Source organism: Meleagris gallopavo, chromosome Z (genome assembly GCF_905368555.1).
Source record: "Meleagris gallopavo chromosome Z, MGAL_WU_HG_1.1, whole genome shotgun sequence".
Taxonomy (NCBI): domain Eukaryota; kingdom Metazoa; phylum Chordata; class Aves; order Galliformes; family Phasianidae; genus Meleagris; species Meleagris gallopavo.
Genome location: NC_139435.1, coordinates 70,574,555 through 70,592,339, shown reverse-complemented (window position 1 = coordinate 70,592,339; position 17,785 = coordinate 70,574,555). Strand labels below are relative to the sequence as shown.

The following is a 17,785-nucleotide window of genomic DNA, read 5'->3' as shown; positions in this document are numbered from 1 at the left end:
CAGAAATAGTCCTTTTCAAGGAGGTGGAATGTATCTCAAGTTATTTTGATGGATTACAAAGGTCTGAACTAATTTTGGTAATGTAAACATCAGTGCGAAGTGACTCTGGTCCCATCCATCCCACATTCAAAGGTGGATGTGTTTCAGGCTGGATTGAATAAAGTGCCATCTGGTTCTCATGTGGTTTGACTTGCCAGCAAGAGCCATCGCACTTAGAGCTGTGTTTGAAAGGCAGGTTCCAGCTGACAATAGGAAGCATTTATCCTGCATGATTCCTGCCTGTTTGCTCTGATCCAAGCTCCGTGTGCATAACCATGTCAGAAAACCCTTTTTTCTACGTTCAGACATGAACACTGTTTGCAAATTTATTTCAAAGTGCTTTCACTTGCTCCAAGTCTCAGGTCTTGATGTAATTATCTTTCTTGACCATTGTCTTTCATTCTCCTGGAAATAATTATTTCCAGCATTTTCTGAGCAAAACAGAAATGAAAAAAAGGAAAGAAAGGAAAAAAAAAAAAAAACCACCTGGAAAGATCAGGCACCTTTTTTGTATTGCTTTTCTGCTGATCTTGTCTTCATTTAATAGACCGTGCTTTCTTGAGTACTTCAAAATATTTCTCATCACTTGCTCTTAGTACTGACCTTGCAACCTGAGAATCAAGAAAGTGTCATGTTAGTGACTACTAATTAGTGCATCCGGGGAGCTGCTTCTGCTGGCCTTCAACCTCCCAGAGGCAGCAACAAAAGCTGTCACATGTATCATACAAAGAAAACAAGCGTTTGCCATGGCTTTTCTGTTGTTCCCCCACACATCTCAGGTTACAGATAGTACCATGAACTCAATTCAAACTGCATCTGAGTTTGTAGGCTAGGAGTTAACCCACAGTATAGTAGTTGAATTTTTTTCTCCCTGCATAGCATAAGGCTTTTATTACCTGGTTCTTACTGCATTTGTGTTATTTTCATGGTGAGAATAGAGAATAAATCTCTATTTTCTTTCAGCCTTTTTTGTTGTCGTTCCTGCTGTCTTTTTATCTTTTTAATACTTCCCACTGTATTAAACATTTCTGAAATTATTTTAACATTTAGATTTTAATACACAGAGTAAAGTCCACATGGAACTGTCTTTTTGTTTGTTGAACAAACTTCTTAATAAGAGTCAACCGTGATACCTGTTCATCATTTTTCTGCTTCTTTGCCTATTTGAGCTGTTATTTTTTTGGAACCACCCTACATTTTGCATATAATGTGCAATCACAGCTTTGTCACAGAACTGTCTGTTGAAAAGCCACTCATGTCTTTTTTTATTATTTATAATTTTTCAGGTCTTCAAAATAGAAGTGCTAATGAGTGGAAGGAAGCATTTTGTGGAGAAGAGGTATAGTGAATTCCATGCTCTCCATAAAAAGGTAATTATCTATTTACACATAGCAGATTCGTTTTACTCTAATTGATTCCCCTCACTTGAAATTGTTAACATTTATGGCTTGTCTTAAATACATCTTGTGATTCATGTCTCTGGAAAAGAGTCCTTAGCTTAAACAGTTGTCTGCTTTGTGGAAGTGAGGATGGTGGTTTCTGGGCTGATCATTTATCAGGTATTTCTTACTCTACTTTTCTATTGCTTTTTACATGCTGCATTGCTAAAATGCCATCTGTAGTATGTTGGGTTTTTTTTCTTCTTACAAAATGATGAAATACAGCACATTCCAATAGCAAAGCAATAAGACTTTGTTTTTTTTATGCTGTTATGCAAGTAATTTATGTTAAATCTATAAATTGAATTGCTAGCCTGCTGAGCTGAGGCAACAGTTTCTGCACACCAGGAAACTAAACATGAAAAGGACTGGCTCACTCTGATGCTCTTCATACAGTGAATGTGGTAGGAAATATCCCTTTGCCTGTCTTCTGAGTCCTCTTACTGGTGAATGAAGTAAACTTAATTCTTTTATGATTGAGTGTCCACTAACTGTTTTGATGACTGTTAAAGGGAGGGTAAAACTTCTCCTCCCCAGGCTGAACTAGATGCTTCTATTGCAACCTACCAAAAGGCAAGTTTAAATCTTTTCTGTCTCATAAAAAGCAAATATTGTGAAGAATAATTCTGGAAAAGCAGCAGCCTATTGGTGTTGGGGGTATGCTGGAGAGCTTCAGCCCTTTCCTGGGACCAGGGTCAACTTGTTGTTTTGGCATTGGAGGAGTATGTGTAGACTTGACTGCTTTTGCTTTGTGCTGCTTTTCTTCAGTACCAAGAATCTGCCTCTGCAAAAAACAGAGAGGAACACAGAGAAGAGCTTGTGGCATTTGTAACTCCTGCCACTACAGCATCAGAGGAGATTGCTTATACCAGCATGTTTGGTATCACTGAGTCATCTCAGGAATGGTCTAATTCAGAGAGGAAGTGTAGAGGTAGCAGAGAGAATGAATTTTGACAGCCTTATATTGATATAAGCCAACTTGGGACAACAGAAAGAAACTGCTGAGGTATATGTGTCTTTGTCCTAAAGAGTCTTATAAACAAATATATTTTTCCTTACTGCACAGTAATCAATATGTGCTATTATTTCTTGGCCTTTTGCTTTCTTGTGCCAGTTGTGGTAATTGACTGCTACTTTATAAAGTGCGTTTTCTTGTTTATTGCTTTAATTCAGATCTCTCACATCTTTTTTGCCTTGTGTTCTATTTCAATATGATAACATATGAGCAGCGGTGTCAGAATCAGCAATACAACTCTACAGTATGCTTTTGCCATATGTGTGCTTTACTTTACATGCACTAAAACAACAAATGAAAGTAGAGTAGGCTGACTAAAAATTTCACAACTAGTTAAGTTAGGAAGCACTAAAAAGGAAAAATTAACTTTTCTATGCTAAAACTGTGTATTCAAGTAGATTGTTTGCTGTAGATATTGTCTAATTTCACTGTGGTTTCTGGAGTTGTGTGGTTTAGTTTCCAGTTATCTCTTGGCTTACTTGCATGTTTCCCCTCCACACAAGTGTCATGAATGATTGCAGTCTCAGTCTCAGGTTTGTCACCTTGCAACAACTCCCTCTGTAGAGAATTATCCTTAAAACACCGAAAGAGCCATTAATGACACCCCTTTTCTCTCTAACCAAAAATAGTAGCAAAATATTCAGCCAAAATTCAAACAGGACCCTTGGATTATGTTTTGGTCTGTCACATCTTACACCTTATCTGGGTGGCGTCTGTCTATCTTAAGTTATGCTGTGGTTTTCTTAGTTTTTCCAGCACAGATGCAAAACACCCAGCGCATTTGACACAACATGCTATTTAAGTCTTTTTTTTTTTTTTTTTCTTCCACAGTAATACTTAGGTTTGTAGTAAACAAAGAGTTGAAGAGCTCCTGATCTGAGGCTGCTTCATTGCTTTCAGTTGCAGAAATACTGGAGAAAGAGTTCTCTAACAATACATTACATCATTTATTCATCTGCTTTGTGTTAGAAAAACAGAAAATCCCAAAGCTCTTAAGATAGTACAATTCTCTTCTTCCCCTTTAATCCAAAATGCGAGTTCTACTCTCCATTGTATGCCTGAGAATTATAAAGGTATCATTAAATGTACTGCATTTTCAGTATGCCCTTAGCACTGGAGATGACTGATGAGCAGCAGCAGAAATAAAGCCTTTGCTGAGCACAGCCGGGGCAGAGAGTGGGGCAGATCGCAACTTTGTCTGAGAAGGCTGAGCTGCGCTAGAACCTTATGAAGGAAGGGAAGGACAGCATAGCTGATGAGAGATGATTCATTCATCAGAGTGTCAATAATGCCAATTGATATTTAGATTCTTTTACTTATTTAGTCTTGGGGATTTTTTAGGAAAGCCATTTCCAAGGAGGTGGCTGGATTTGTCTTTCTGTGCTCACCTTCTCTTGCATACTAGGTCTGTGAAAGAGCTAAGCCCCGTTTTTCTCTGCAATCTGGCTGTAATGGAAAGGGCTTAAAATCTTTGAGGCTGCTATGACACACAAGTACAAATTACTTCTTTGTCACATTACAAATGTAATTGAAGTCTGAGTGAAACTTTTGTGATTTTTACAATGAATTAAAATCTTCCTGTCTGTATAACATAGTTAAAAATGTGTTGATGTACCTATATTTATTCACTACTCTTTTATTCCACTTTTTTTCTTTGCATCTTCAGTAGTTCTTTTTTAGTATGAAAACGTTAGGTGACAGCGAAACAACCAGTGCACTGAAATCTAGAAAACACCTAAGTTGTATACATCAAGTTTTGCAAATTATTTATAATTTTAGAGTAGTTGTGACTTTTCATGTTTGGACAATTCTATGATTGATCATCTGAGACATCTTTTTGACTTGAGGTAAATAGGGACTACAGTTTGTCAAATCAGCACCCTCAGCAGGTTTGCAGATAACACCGAGCTGAGTGGTATGGTTGACAAGCTAGATGAAAGGGATGCCATCCAGAGAAACCTGGATGGGCTTGGGAGGTGGGTTCATGCCAATCTCATGAAGTTCAGCAAGGCCAAGTGCAAGATCCTGCACCAAGGTTGGGGCAGTCACAGGCGCAAATGCAGGCTGGGCAGAGAATGACTTGAGAGCAGCCCTAAAGAGAAGGATTTGGGGGTGTCAGTTGATGGAAGTCTCAATATAAGCCAGCAGTGTGTGCTTGCAGCTCAGAAGGTGAACTGTCTCCTGGGTTGCAGGAGAAGTGTGACCAGCAGGGTGAGGGAGGTGATCCTGCCCCTCTGCTTTGCGCTCATGAGAACCCACCTAGAGTACTGCATCCAGTTCTGGGGCCTCAGCACAGGAACGATGTGGAGCTGTTGGAGCAGGTCAGAGGAGGGCCATGAAAATGTTCATAGAGCTGGAGCACTTCCTCTACAGGGAAAAGAACTGGGGCTCTTCAGCCTGGAGAAGAGAAGGCTCCAAGAAGACTATATAGCAGCCTTCCGGTACTTGAAAGGGACCTAAAGGAAAGCTGGAGAGGGACTTTTTATAAGGGCAGGTAGTGACAGGAAGAGGGGAAATGGCTTTAAAGCAGAATAGGGTAGATTTAGACTAGATATTAGGAAGAAATTCTTTACTGTGAGGGTGGTGAGACACTGGAACCGGTTGCCCAAAGAGGTTGTGGATGCCCCCTCCCTGTAAGCACTCAAGGCCAGGCTGGATGGGGCAGTGAGCAACCTGGTATAGTGAAAAAATCAGATTTTGTGCTTTGGCTTTCAGGCCATTCAGTAAATGTACATGAGTTTGGTCAGGTTTCACTTTCATTTCTTATTAAATTGTAATCTAGCACTGTTAAGAAATCAGAAAGTTGCAAAATATTTCCAGAGTGATCGAGATTTCTACTCTGGAGCTTTGTTAATTGTGACTGTAGAGATGTTGATATGTTGGCACTGCTTTTTCCTATAGTGACATCTCAGCAATCTCAAAGATGAAATGTAAATTCTCAATCTCCCATGGGTACACATGTCAAAGTCAATTTTGAGTTTCTTTCCTTGCCTCCTTTGCCTCAGATTTACTCAGAGGCAATATACAACAGAAGAAATGTCCAATGTCACCTCCTATTAAAATGCAATGAAACCTATTCCAGTTACTGTTTTTGCTCCATGGTTTTGAGGGAAATGTTAATACTGGCTGGTTTTGAAAAAAACACATCGCTCTAGAAAAAGAATTCTTACTGCTGTCATAGTAGATATTTGTGTCTGTCTGCTCTCATTTATGCATACACACATTTCTGCATATAAAAGATTTTGTATGGGAATCTTAGAGGAACAGTTGTGGAGATCTGTTGAAAGTATATTTAGTGGCAGTCTTGCTGTTTCCCTGTGTAAGCTATTAAACACAACTGTCAATCCATTGGGGCAATCTGAGAGCATGGATATCTTGCTCTCTTGATTCCAGAAAAACATTTAGCTCTTCTCCTTCCCCCACTTGTACATGAATGCCTAAATCTGGCGTTAGAAAGGACTGTGGTATTTTGTCACCAGAGCTAGCAATGTAATATCTGTGTATGGTGTATGATACTCTAATGTGTCATGCAAAGTCAATTAATGAGGAAATCGAGCACAAGAGGGACTTAACGTTGTATCTTATATCTTCATTGGGTGCTTAAGGCTACAGTGGATGCTGAATCCAGCTGTCAGGTTCTAGGTGTTCCTTCCTCATCTGCTATTAGCTGCTGTGAGGTAGGTTGAGCCCTTGCTCCATGGTTTCTGGGCTTCTTAAGTGTTTTCCCAAGGCTCAGCCTTGCAAGTCACCAGAGTCAGAGATTGGCACTGCTTTGCTTTAGTTATCCTTCAGCCTCTCCTGCCCACTGCTCAGCTGCAGTCAGGTAACTGTTTCATGTATTCTAAAGTAGCTGCTGCTGTTTGGCTGTAAAGCTGTTAATGACAAGTTTTGCTAGGCTTTCTGTTCACTGAAAAGGGCAGCTGAACGCAGGGATTTTTAACTGCAGCCTGTAGGTATGAAGGGGCTTAAGAAGTCAGTTGTTACTTCAGTGAGTTCAACTTGATTGGTGAGGATCTTGGTTGCTGTGCTATTTTCCTTTGTGTGGTTGTTTTACTGATACTGTCTCATCTCTAATGTAAACATGTTTACTTTAAAGGAGCACTATTATCCTTTCTTTTTGTCTGGATTTCTTTTTGTTTTAGCTCAAGAAATGCATAAGGACTCCAGAGATCCCTTCAAAGCATGTAAGGAACTGGATCCCAAAGGTCCTGGAGCAGAGACGACAAGGCTTGGAGTTGTACTTGCAGGTGAGTCTCCTCTCACTAGTGTGGAAGTAAAACCAGCATACCTTTTCAGAGTTGTAGTATCCAAAGCATCTGTAGGTAGTTCAGGTATGAAGTGTGCTGTTCACCTATAAGCAATTGAAAATGTGGACAGCGAGTTGCATCCTTATGCAGTGCATCCCTGGCAGTGTTTACTTAGCAAGTCTAGCAGCTGGACTGTTAGCATTTTGCTTCTGATTAGGCTGCTTCTCATTAGGCTCCTGACTGACTTTGGTGAACTTACAGGCACTGTATTTTCCTGCACATAAAATAATAATACTATTCTTTCCAAATTGGATTTATTGTACTAATGAAAAGTGCTACAAAGGAGAAAGAAGGAGGCTTTATTTAACTGGCCTCAGCCTAGGCAAACTACAGAAGAAGCAGCTCATCAAAATCATATCCCTCTTCTGTACCTGTCTATATCTGAATTGTTCATCTAGTTGAAGTAGACATTCATCATCACATATTCATCTCACCGTGGGCACTGCATTTTTAGTCCTACCTGGGCACTCATTATGCTCCAGACTATAAAGGGAACTTACAGGAATTATTTCAATATACAAATATAAAGATATATAAATATATATATTTCAATATAAAATATAAAGAATGATAAATCCCATCCTTTTTTAATAGATGAAAATTCTGCTCTCATTGTGATTGCTTCAAAAATTATTCTCTTGGTAGTTGAAAATATCCACTGATGTAGTTCTACAGCCATTTCTCTGGTGACAAAACAAGATTAAGGTGTTCCTCTGCGCATATTCCCAGTTCACTGCACTTTCTGCTATTTTATTAAAGGAGACCACAGAAATGGTCTGAGCCAAAAGATAAGTTTTGTGAGGAGGGAAAGCGTGAGAGATTATTTCAGGTATCTGATTTAAGTCATCATCCACAGTTGCAGTGGCACAACTGGAAAAGTGATGAACTGCAACATAATGTACCATGAGAAACCACCAGAGAAAATGAATGTTAACCTACACCACTCAGACTTAGGAAGTTGCCTCATTTTCAGGACAAAGCAAATTACTTAAGGAGGAGGAAATAATTGCAATGTGATGCAAGAAAGTATTACTTCTGATATTCTTTAAAAAGCAAGTTGGAAAGAAAGAGGAAAGTCCAGCTCAGTTTTTGTTCTGAAATATGAGGAGAGTTTCCAGAAGTAGACTTTATTTTTATTTTTTATTTTAAAACATTTAGTGATTAGTTTTCAACTGAAACATAAAATCATATAATTTTTTGAGTTGGAAGGGACCTTTAAAGTCCATATAGTCCTACTGCCCTGCAATGAACAGTGCCACCTACGCTTTGATCAGGTGCTCAGAGCCCCGTCCAGCCTGATTTTGAATGCCTCCAAGGATGGGGCTTCTGTATCACCTCACTGGGTAACCTCTTTCAGTACCTCACTACCCTTAAAAAGTTCTTCCTTATATCCAGTCTAGAGGTCTGTCCTTGAATTTGAAACCATTTCCCCTTGTCTTGTCACAATAGATCCTGCTAAAGTGTCCGTCCCCTTCTTACTTACAGCCCCTCATTAGATACTGATAAGCCATTGTTGGATTTCCCCAGAGCCTTGTGTTCTCCGGGCTGAACAGCTCCAACTCTCTCAGCCTGTCCTCATAGTGTGATGTTCCATCATCACTGTGGATGTCATTGAGGAAGATGATAAAGATCTTTGATCCCAGTACTGACTCTTGAGGGATTCCACTTGTAACTGATCCCCATATAGACATTGAGCCATTCACCACCCCTCTCTGAGTACAGTCTTGCAGCCAGTTCCTAGTCCATCAAACAATCCACCTCCAAATCCATGTCTTTCCAATTTGGAGAGAATGATGTCATGGGGGACTGAGTAAAAAGCCTTACTGAAGTCCAGATAGATGATGTCAGTGGATCTTCCCTTGTCCACTGGTGTGGTTATTTACACCATCATAAAAAGCAGCAAGGTTGGTCAGGCAGGGCCTGCCTTCAGTGAAGCTGTATTGGCTGCCCCATATCACCACCTTACTCTTCCATGTGCCTTAGCGTATCTTCCAGGAGGATCTGTTTCATGGTCTTCCCTGGTACAGAGGTGATCCTGACAGGTAGTAGTTCCCTGGGCCCTCCTTCCTACCCATCTTAAAAATGGGTGCAACGTTGCCTTTTCCAGTCACCATGGTCTTCACCTGATTGCCATGACTGTTCAAATGTCATGAGGAGTGGCTAGATTTGTTATTGTGGGTGAAAAAAAAAAAAAAAACATTGCCATTGCCAAGTCCTTTTGGTTTGGAAGGAAAAAAAAAAATATTTTTGGTTTTGATGGCTGTCAGCACAGTTTGTATGATCAGTGTGTTTTTATTTTATAGACATTTTCTATGACTTTCCTTTTTTTCCTAATTTTCATGAAATTGCCTTTTGGAGAGTATCAGTACTAAGGCACATACACCGATTTCTTGTATGAGATTGGTTTCCTTAAGAAGGTACAAGGGTAACTTGCTTAGCATTTTTTTAATTAGTGATTGAACTTTAAAAGAACATCTCCCCCTATTGGAAGACTTAGTTGACTCTTACAGTTGTACATTCATGTAATTAACTTGTACCCTCTTCTGTCACTGGTGGGTATCACAAGAACATGCACTGATTAAGACTGGAAAGGACAGCCATGAGAGCCTGATTTTAGGAACATGAATGCCCATATCAAGGCAGTTCACTTGTACTGTCTTGAAAATGCTTGGCACTCTAATAAGAAGGTACTTCAGAATTTCAGAATACATTCGGTCTGTTTTTAGTTCAGCATTGTGTGTATAAAGTGTGGCTGATATGTTTTCAAGTTATACTAACGGAATTTAATCTTCAATAGTAGGTTGCCTACTGACATCATTAGTCAGTTGTGGAACTAGTTAACAGCCATTTGTGCAGGTGGTCAACTGCAGTGGGCTTATTTTATTTGTAGTTTTTTTTTCAAAACCGGTTAGAATCTCATGCAGAGATTTTGAGCAGATACACAGCTATTACTTTCAAATTATTTGCTTTATGCAGTATATGGTAATTTTTCATTATTTTACTTTGCATCTTGGAAAAACCCATGCCAAAGACAAATAACACACTGTGCCAACTGCAGTCACACATAGACCTCTTTCTGACATAGCTTAATCATATTGACTTTTTAATATATTTTTAATGAAGTAATCTCCTATAGTTGAAATTTGGATAAAAATAATGAAATGAAATTAGAATATTTGATCTGTCTTGGTATCAAATAGTGAGGAAAGCAAAGAATTCCACGGTTTGAGATTGAATGTGCTGCACCTTGAGGTACCTCATCTAATCATGGTGAAACCACCCTTTTAGATTTTTTTCAATTTCTGGGTTTTGTTTCTGGGAGTACAGGACAGGAGCTCAGAAACATTTTATTATAACTTTCTAATGAATAGTAGAACGGTGAATAAACCAAATATTATTAGACTGTGATATAGAAATATGTAGTCTAGCTGTATTAGCACTATTCAGCAAAATCCACTGTCATCCATTGTCAGCTAAAATTCATCAGATAGTTATTCTTGGCTTGAAATCTAGCTGAGGATGTGTTCTTCCTATAATGGTCTGATTTTCCTGAAATTGTGAAAGGTTGGTTTATATGTGTTATTTTTAAGTGACTTTCATATTCTACAATCTTGCCTGAAAGATTGTAATGCATGAAGACATGGTAATTAGAATTCACTGTAATGTGACACCCAGTCAACATCATAATATGTCACTGCTAGTCTTCAGTGAAATTATTTGATTATAGAGAGATTTTGGAGAAGGCCTGTATTTGTGATGAGCTTCAGGATTGTGGTCCAGGTGATCTGAAGAGATTCTTCCTGTGACTGGCAGGGTTCTTATATAAAATTGAGGGCTGTAAACCTTCTGAACCTGTCTGTGTGGAAGTATGTAAGGTCTGTATGTATGTACAGCTCTAACCAGAGATAATACATAGAGATAACATTTCTCTCAGCAGAGGTCAAGAAAGCATACTTGCCTTTTATTTCCTCTTGTGAACAGTTCTGATTCCTGAAGATAAGACTCGTTGGAGCGCTGCTCAGCAGTGAGATTTGAAGACATGGTGAACTTCAACATTCCAGTTGTTTCAGGGATCCCAATCTGCAAAATGAGTTATGTAGTTCATGAAACTGGACTAGAGATTTGTTTTCTGTTTAAGGAAATAATCTGGAGATCTTGACCATCTTAGTTTCCAGCAGGGTAAATAGTGATGAACAATGTTCAGTTCCTCTAGGAATAAGTTCATGAGAAATATAAAGGAGAAAATCACTCATTACTATATGGACTTTTTTACTCTGGTTTGGGGAATATGAAATGCAGAAGACAAAAGAAAAAAAAAAAAAAAAAAAAACTTCTTCAATTGGTGACTGCAGAAGAAAAAGTATCCTATGGAAAATTTGGCCCAAGACGTCATTTCTTCATGGACTATAACGATTTTCTCTAATTGGAGAAAATAACTTCACAAAATATTAATATTAAATTGCTTGTGATGAAGTTAAAATAGCGAATACTCTTTTCTGACTAGACAATCTCAATGAGGGGATTAAATAACTTATAGCTCAAAAAAACAAACCAAAAAAACCAAGCTTTTGGTATTTCTTTATATTCTGAAACGTTTGAGCTACTGTCATTTATGTTGACCTGGTTCTGTGCTGTTGTTTCATAAAGTTTTAGATTAAAAGAAATGTTTTTGTTAATTTAAAAGCAGTTTCAGAGCATTGCCAAACTCAAACAGTGTTTCATATTGCAACTAAGGATATGAATCCTTTGTTTTCTTTGAGTGTTAGTCATTTTCACTATCATCCCAAGGAGTCAGCTAATTCGATTTCCTAAGATTTGTTTTATCTAATTATGAAGAAAATAAGTTTTCCATCAGCGAGTGGGAAGTTTCATTAGTTCTTCACTGCTTAACTGTTCCAATTTTTGTTGGCATCTTTCTATTCTAACAAGGAGCAATGTGAATTCGGCCATTTATAGCCTTGTCCATCCTGAAGAACATTGGAGAGGTCTCTGCTCAAAGAAAAGCCATCCAGGCTCCTGATGCCAATCTGCAGCTGCTCCACAGCATGGTCTAGAATTTTACCTTTTTCATGTCTGAATAATCCTTCTCTGTAACAGTTGCTGAAGTGCTGCTTCAGAACTCTGTTGGAGGAAGACCAGAAGGTGAAAATGGGGAAGCACAAATTCTTAGTGATGTGCAGGATTTTTCACTGATTTCACTTTCTTAGTAAAATAGAGGGAAAAGTGGTGTTTAAATCATGGTAGTACATAACAATCAGCCTACGATCATCAAAAAGAGGGAAAAAAAAAAGCTAGACTGTCACATTAAAAAAAAAAAAAAAAAGGAGATATTTTGGTTAGTGAGTTATATGAAGTTGGTATAGAAAACTGGAACCAGAGGCGTTCTGTTTGTGCTTAACAACAGAAACAATTCTTGAACTTTAATTATCTTCAAAAGAAAGAAAGGAAGAAATAACAAGTAATGACTTCAGAACATTTTTACCCTGTGCTGTTGGACCTTTTTAGAAATAATTGAGATCTCTGTATGTGGTAAGTGCACTTCTGGGAGACATTGTTTTGCCTTTGCCCGACAGAAACAGTTGGTTGCTAATTAGTTCTATAAATGTTAATGGCAAAATAATCATAGAACTACTCAATGATCATTCAGCTATTTGAATTTTATTTCTGTGTTCTTCATTAATGACATGTACCCATTCTGTCAATTTCAGCATTCATTACAATTGTCCTTCCTTTATATTCTCAGAAGTGTGCTCTATATCAAGAGTTGAGCTCTTCCTGAATACCTGTGTAATACATAAATGTATTGAGAATACAGAAAGTTCAAACTGTTTAAAGGGGAGAGTGTAAAAGTTCATGGAAGACTTTACACTTACCATAGGAAGTCTGTGACTTGGATATAACTTTTGAGGCTGCTGGACTATTGAGGGAAAGTATCTCATGCTATTCATTTACACTCCTGCTTGGTAACCATTTATCACAGCTGCTTTTGGAGATGAGATACGGTACTAAATGCACCTCTGAGGATAACTTTATTTGCACGTATTGGGCTTTATATTTAGAAGCTGAACCCACAGGAAGAAATTTTAAACATTGAAATTTCTGTTCGAAATGTGGACCTGTTTTTGTTCTTCTCCACTTTACTCTGTGCGTGTCTCATCTGCGGGCTTTTTCTCGCTGTGCTTCTCTTTAACCTTCCACCATATCTGAGAGCAAGAGCTGGATAGGATTCACGTTGACTTCGTTATGTCATTCATTAATCACCACAAAGATTTCTTTGGAAGCCATCCTCCCCTTTGTCCTCTGTACACATGCTCTGTTGGAATCTATTTCTAACTAATTTAACACCAAATTGGCTTATTTGCAGGAAAAAAAAAAAATCCCATCAGGTCCAGAACAGATGCTTATCTTCCTGATTGCTGTTTCTGGGAAGCAGTTTTCTTTTAAATGCAGATGGATACATCAAGAGGAAAGAGTCTAGTTTTAGAAAGTTGGAAGTAAAAGTTGGAAGCAGTGAAATAAGATCTAACTCATGTCTTGCTGGAAAGACAGTTGGATCACACATGTCCATTAATCACAATGAAAATTCTCTCTATTATCCAAAATTAATCAGTGTCATCCTTCTCTAATGCCCTTTAGTCTACGGTAATCAAGGTTGAACTCTACCTATAAGGAGCTATAAAAGCAATGGTATGACAAGAATAAAAAGGCAAAATGTTCTTTGTCCTTATTAAAGATTGTGAGTAGAGTGTTAAATAATATTAATGGCTTGGATTGTCAGTACTTAACAGTACTTTCCTAGTACAAGTGATTTTATTGATCAATACAGTCTCAGTGTAACAGGGCAGATTATTCTACTGATTTTATCGAAACCTTAACTAAGTTTGTTAGTATACCACGTATCTTTAAATAGATCTAGATGATGATGTAGATTAAGAAAAGCAGACCACCATCCATCTTTTTTTGATTGGTTAATAACTTAAATCCATCATTGCTAAGACCAGCTCTTTTAAGATTCTGTTGTGCATTCATGTTTCTTCGGTGGTACAGATACGTAGCTGGTTTTCAATGGCTGTGGGTTTTAAGGGAGTGTGTTTGAAAGATGCAGATTTGTACATTGGCTTAGAGGAGCTGTAAAACCAGAGGGGGAAGCAAAATTAATTTTGCAGATAAATTAAAAGAGAGCTTTTTAATAACAATCTCTGTTTACAAATGTGTTTTTTACAGCAATGTTTAAAGCTTGTTTCAAGCATGCTTAGGAAAATTACCTAATTTTCTTTTTGCTTTTTAAGCTTTGTATTTTATGATTTTATGGTGTATGTTTTCCTTCATCTTCAATAATCTGTGGATTTTTTTTTTTGCTACATAGAACTATGCTACGTGATTTTCTCTCTCATTCTTCTCTTAAGTCAGAACTGATAAAAGTAAATTTTACTCAGTTCAAAGCAAAATCTACATTAGAAGTCATTACAAATTTCAAAACCATATGTAAGCAGTTTTCTCTTTTCATAATGCTGTAGTATAACTTACTGTTGCCCAAGTTAAGATGAACATCAAAGTGCATGTACTGCATATTGTATATACAGTGAGAAATGGTCTCCATCGTGACCTGTATGTGCTCAGAGTAACCAGAAGATTTTGAGGGAAGAGAAAGAAATGAAGTTGTTTGCCCTCTGTCACAGCCTGTATAAGCAAGATATTAAATCTGGAGTCCCCATTTTGTGGCTCACAGCTGCAGTCTGACTCAGTCATTCTCATATCTGTGGTGCCTTCTAGAACAATAGAAAGTTTGAGTCTCCCATCTTATTTAGCCATGATGAAAATAAGAATGTGACCATCTGTGATCCTGAAGGCAACTCCTAGTTTAACACATAGATTTTACATTTTCAATATTTTTTTTATGCTTTATAAATATTTAATAATTTGTAAGAGTTTGTGTAGGGGAAAAAAAAGAAAAAAGTCAAACTACTTCTGTCCATTTTAGTAAAGGAAGGTGCAGTTCTTGTAAGGGTAGTTATTATCCCAGCCCAGTACTATGGTAGAATGATAGTTGCTCACACTTTTTCATCAACACGTAATATTTTAAACTCATTTTCTACTCTGTGTTGTTTTGCATAAGCTGATTCTTATATTTTTGCATGCAAATGGTTATTGCTTTTTTAAATTGTGCTTTCAAGGCCAGTTAAGTCTTACAGGCTTTTTCTTCAAAATCAATCTGCAAATTTACTTATTGCCAGTGAAGAAAAAAATACTTTCTAATGAAAGAGTATTTTATTCCTGCATGTATAGTGCAATACACAATGGTCTGTTATGATTACTCAGCAGTATACAGCATTAAATAAACAAGTAGTTTATACCTATGTTTGCCATATTGTTGCCTTGGTGCAATCCATTTGTAGTCTTTTGCCTACACTCTGTGTGACTGAAGGCCATTCATTAATTTTCTTTAGATATTTGTGAAGTGTGTGTGTGAGTATAGAGTAAAAGTAGATGAAGAAATGAATAAATCTGTCCTTATCACAGGGTTTGAGTTTTTACATGTCAGGACATATTTGAAGGTGAGAGGTTGAAAACAAAATACTGAATACATTCTGAATAACCGAATGCCATTCATTCTGTGCTTTGGATGAAGAACTGGCTCTTGGAGGTAAAAAGTGGTACGGGATCACGTAAGCAACAGTTAATGCATCTCTAAGAAAGCTGAATGAAAGTTTGAATGATAAAATTGTTCTGACAGTTCTTCACTTTGAAGTGTGTGATAACTTCCGTGTTTTTATCTAGCGATGTTTATATCTGGTAAAGAGTCTGGAGCACCAGTCTTATGAAGAGCTGCTGAGGGAACTGGGATTGTTTAGTCTGGAGAAGAAGAGGATGAGGGCAGACCTCATTGCTCTCTGCAACTCCCCTGAAAGGAGGCTGCAGCAGGGAGGGCATCAGTCTCTTTTCTCAAGTGACAAGTGATTTGACGCAAAGCAATGGCCTCAGGTTGTGCTGGGGTGGTACAGATTGAATACCGGGGAGGATTCTTCACGGAAAGAACAGTCAGGCTTTGAAACAGGCTGCTTTGAAACAGGCTGTTCATGGACGTGGTGGAGTCCTTGTCCCTGGAAGTATTTAAGAGATCTGTGGATATGGCACTTAGGGGAATAGTGTAGCAGTGGATTTGACAGTGTTAGGTGATGGCTGGAACTGGTGATCTTATGGGTCCTTTCCAACCTAAAATGGATACTGTATATAAAGAGCACAGCCCAGTGACTGGTCTGGCAAAAATGTGGACACACAACTACTCTTCCTTAGATAGGTTGTAGGAGGATGATGCTCGTTATTTTCTGCTAACAGAATCTTTGAACACATCAGCACTGCTTGCCTCGAATTTTCTTTTCACTGTCTCATTGTCTCTGTAATAGGAACACAACAAGGGTTCGGCTAAGAGTTTTAAAAAAAACAAAAAACAGAAAAACTCATTTTACTGAAACTATGGACTGTAGAATGTCTTGACTGAGACAGACTGGAATTTAAGTGCATGCACGTTTACAAATAAATATGTGCTACTAAATAATGGTAAAGTTTTAATTGTGTTGTGTGTTTTTCCTGTGGATATTAATGCCAGAAACTTTCATGGAATTTCATTGTGATAAAATACTATGAATTCTATATAAGAAAATCTTGTAAGATTTATACAAAGGAAATACACATAGATAAAGGTATATAATATGATAAAGACATATAATATAATAAGGTTAGGTTTATGATGCAATTTCTTTTTTTAAATTACTGGTAACTGGTGTGATTTTACCTAATGCGCTTTTTCTTCTGTAGTTGAAAAAAAGTTTGCAGAAACAAATCATAGAGTAGAGGCAGAACCTTAATTTCATTAGGCACGCTGTAACTGGTGAAGATTAATGCATATATCTCTTGCTAATTCTTTTCAATTACTCAGTTCATATAAATTCCCAAACCTTGTTAATTATGCTGAAGTCAAGTGGTAATTTTTAACAGTATTTCCACAGCAGGGGAATTTTCCTGGTGTAACCTTGCCCTCCTGCAGAAACTCTCAGCAGATTAGGCATTCTGACTCTAGTTCATTCATTTTCAGCACAAGCCTAATTGCTGCCGACTGCCTGCCACAGGTACCCTGGTTATCGTGCGTTTAAGGGATGTAGGTTCTTCTGAGAACAAATAAGGAAAGATTAATTGTTTGTTTTGTTTCATCCCAAGAGAAATGTGGGAGCTTAATCAAGAAAAATAATTTCTTCTGTTGATTTGGCTTATTTGTGGAAAGGGATAATTGTATAGAGGCAAAGCATAGAGCTGTGCATTTTGAAAGAAATTTTGCCGTTTACCTACATGGGAAGCAAAGATACAGCAAAATGAATGTAACACAGCATTGGAACTGATGGGGATGGTTCACATTTCTCATAGTAAGTAATTTGGCTGCTGGGCTTTTATTTGAACCAATATTGCTAGGTGGTATTGTCATTTGTTTTGTCTGCTTCTTTGGAAATCTAATCAAGGAGACAATAGTAGGTGGAAAAACGTTTTTCCAAATTGTCCTTAATTGCTGGAGCACGAAGTGAGCTAAACACTCTGGTATTTCCAATTAAAGAACTTGTTTCCAGCAAGGACCACTAAATCTATCTTTCCCAATCTGATAAATAAGCTATCAAAGAGTGGAACAGATTAATTGAGAGCAATTAGTTCAAAGCTCAGTATAAAAGTCAGACTAAACCAGAGTTATCAATGAATGCAAATTTTACATAAAGAAGTACTGTTGCAACAAAATGGAGTTGAAAGTAACCAGAAAATACAAAAAGAATTTAATCTGTGATGCAGATGTTTTCCCTCACAGCAAGAGCATTAAAAGCCACTTATTTGAAGACCTTAATTAGTGGAATGTCAAAATGTCTTTGACAACTCCTTTGCTACATACATGTCTCTTACAACATAGTGCAAGGAATAATAGACATGTAATGATCACAGATCCCACA

At 37.7% G+C, this 17,785-nt stretch overlaps 1 protein-coding gene across 9 annotated transcripts in view; it reads left to right on the top strand.

The window, feature by feature from the left end:
- The window catches only part of SNX24 (sorting nexin 24), a 76,288-nt gene that overhangs the window by 39,678 nt on the left and 18,825 nt on the right, over positions 1–17,785 (top strand). For all 9 annotated transcript variants that reach the window (XM_085214243.1, XM_085214245.1, XM_085214250.1 and 6 more), the window contains 2 exons: positions 1,326–1,409; positions 6,636–6,740. In XM_085214243.1, the coding sequence (XP_085070369.1) occupies positions 1,326–1,409; positions 6,636–6,740 (189 nt within the window). The remainder of the gene's footprint in view (positions 1–1,325; positions 1,410–6,635; positions 6,741–17,785) is intronic.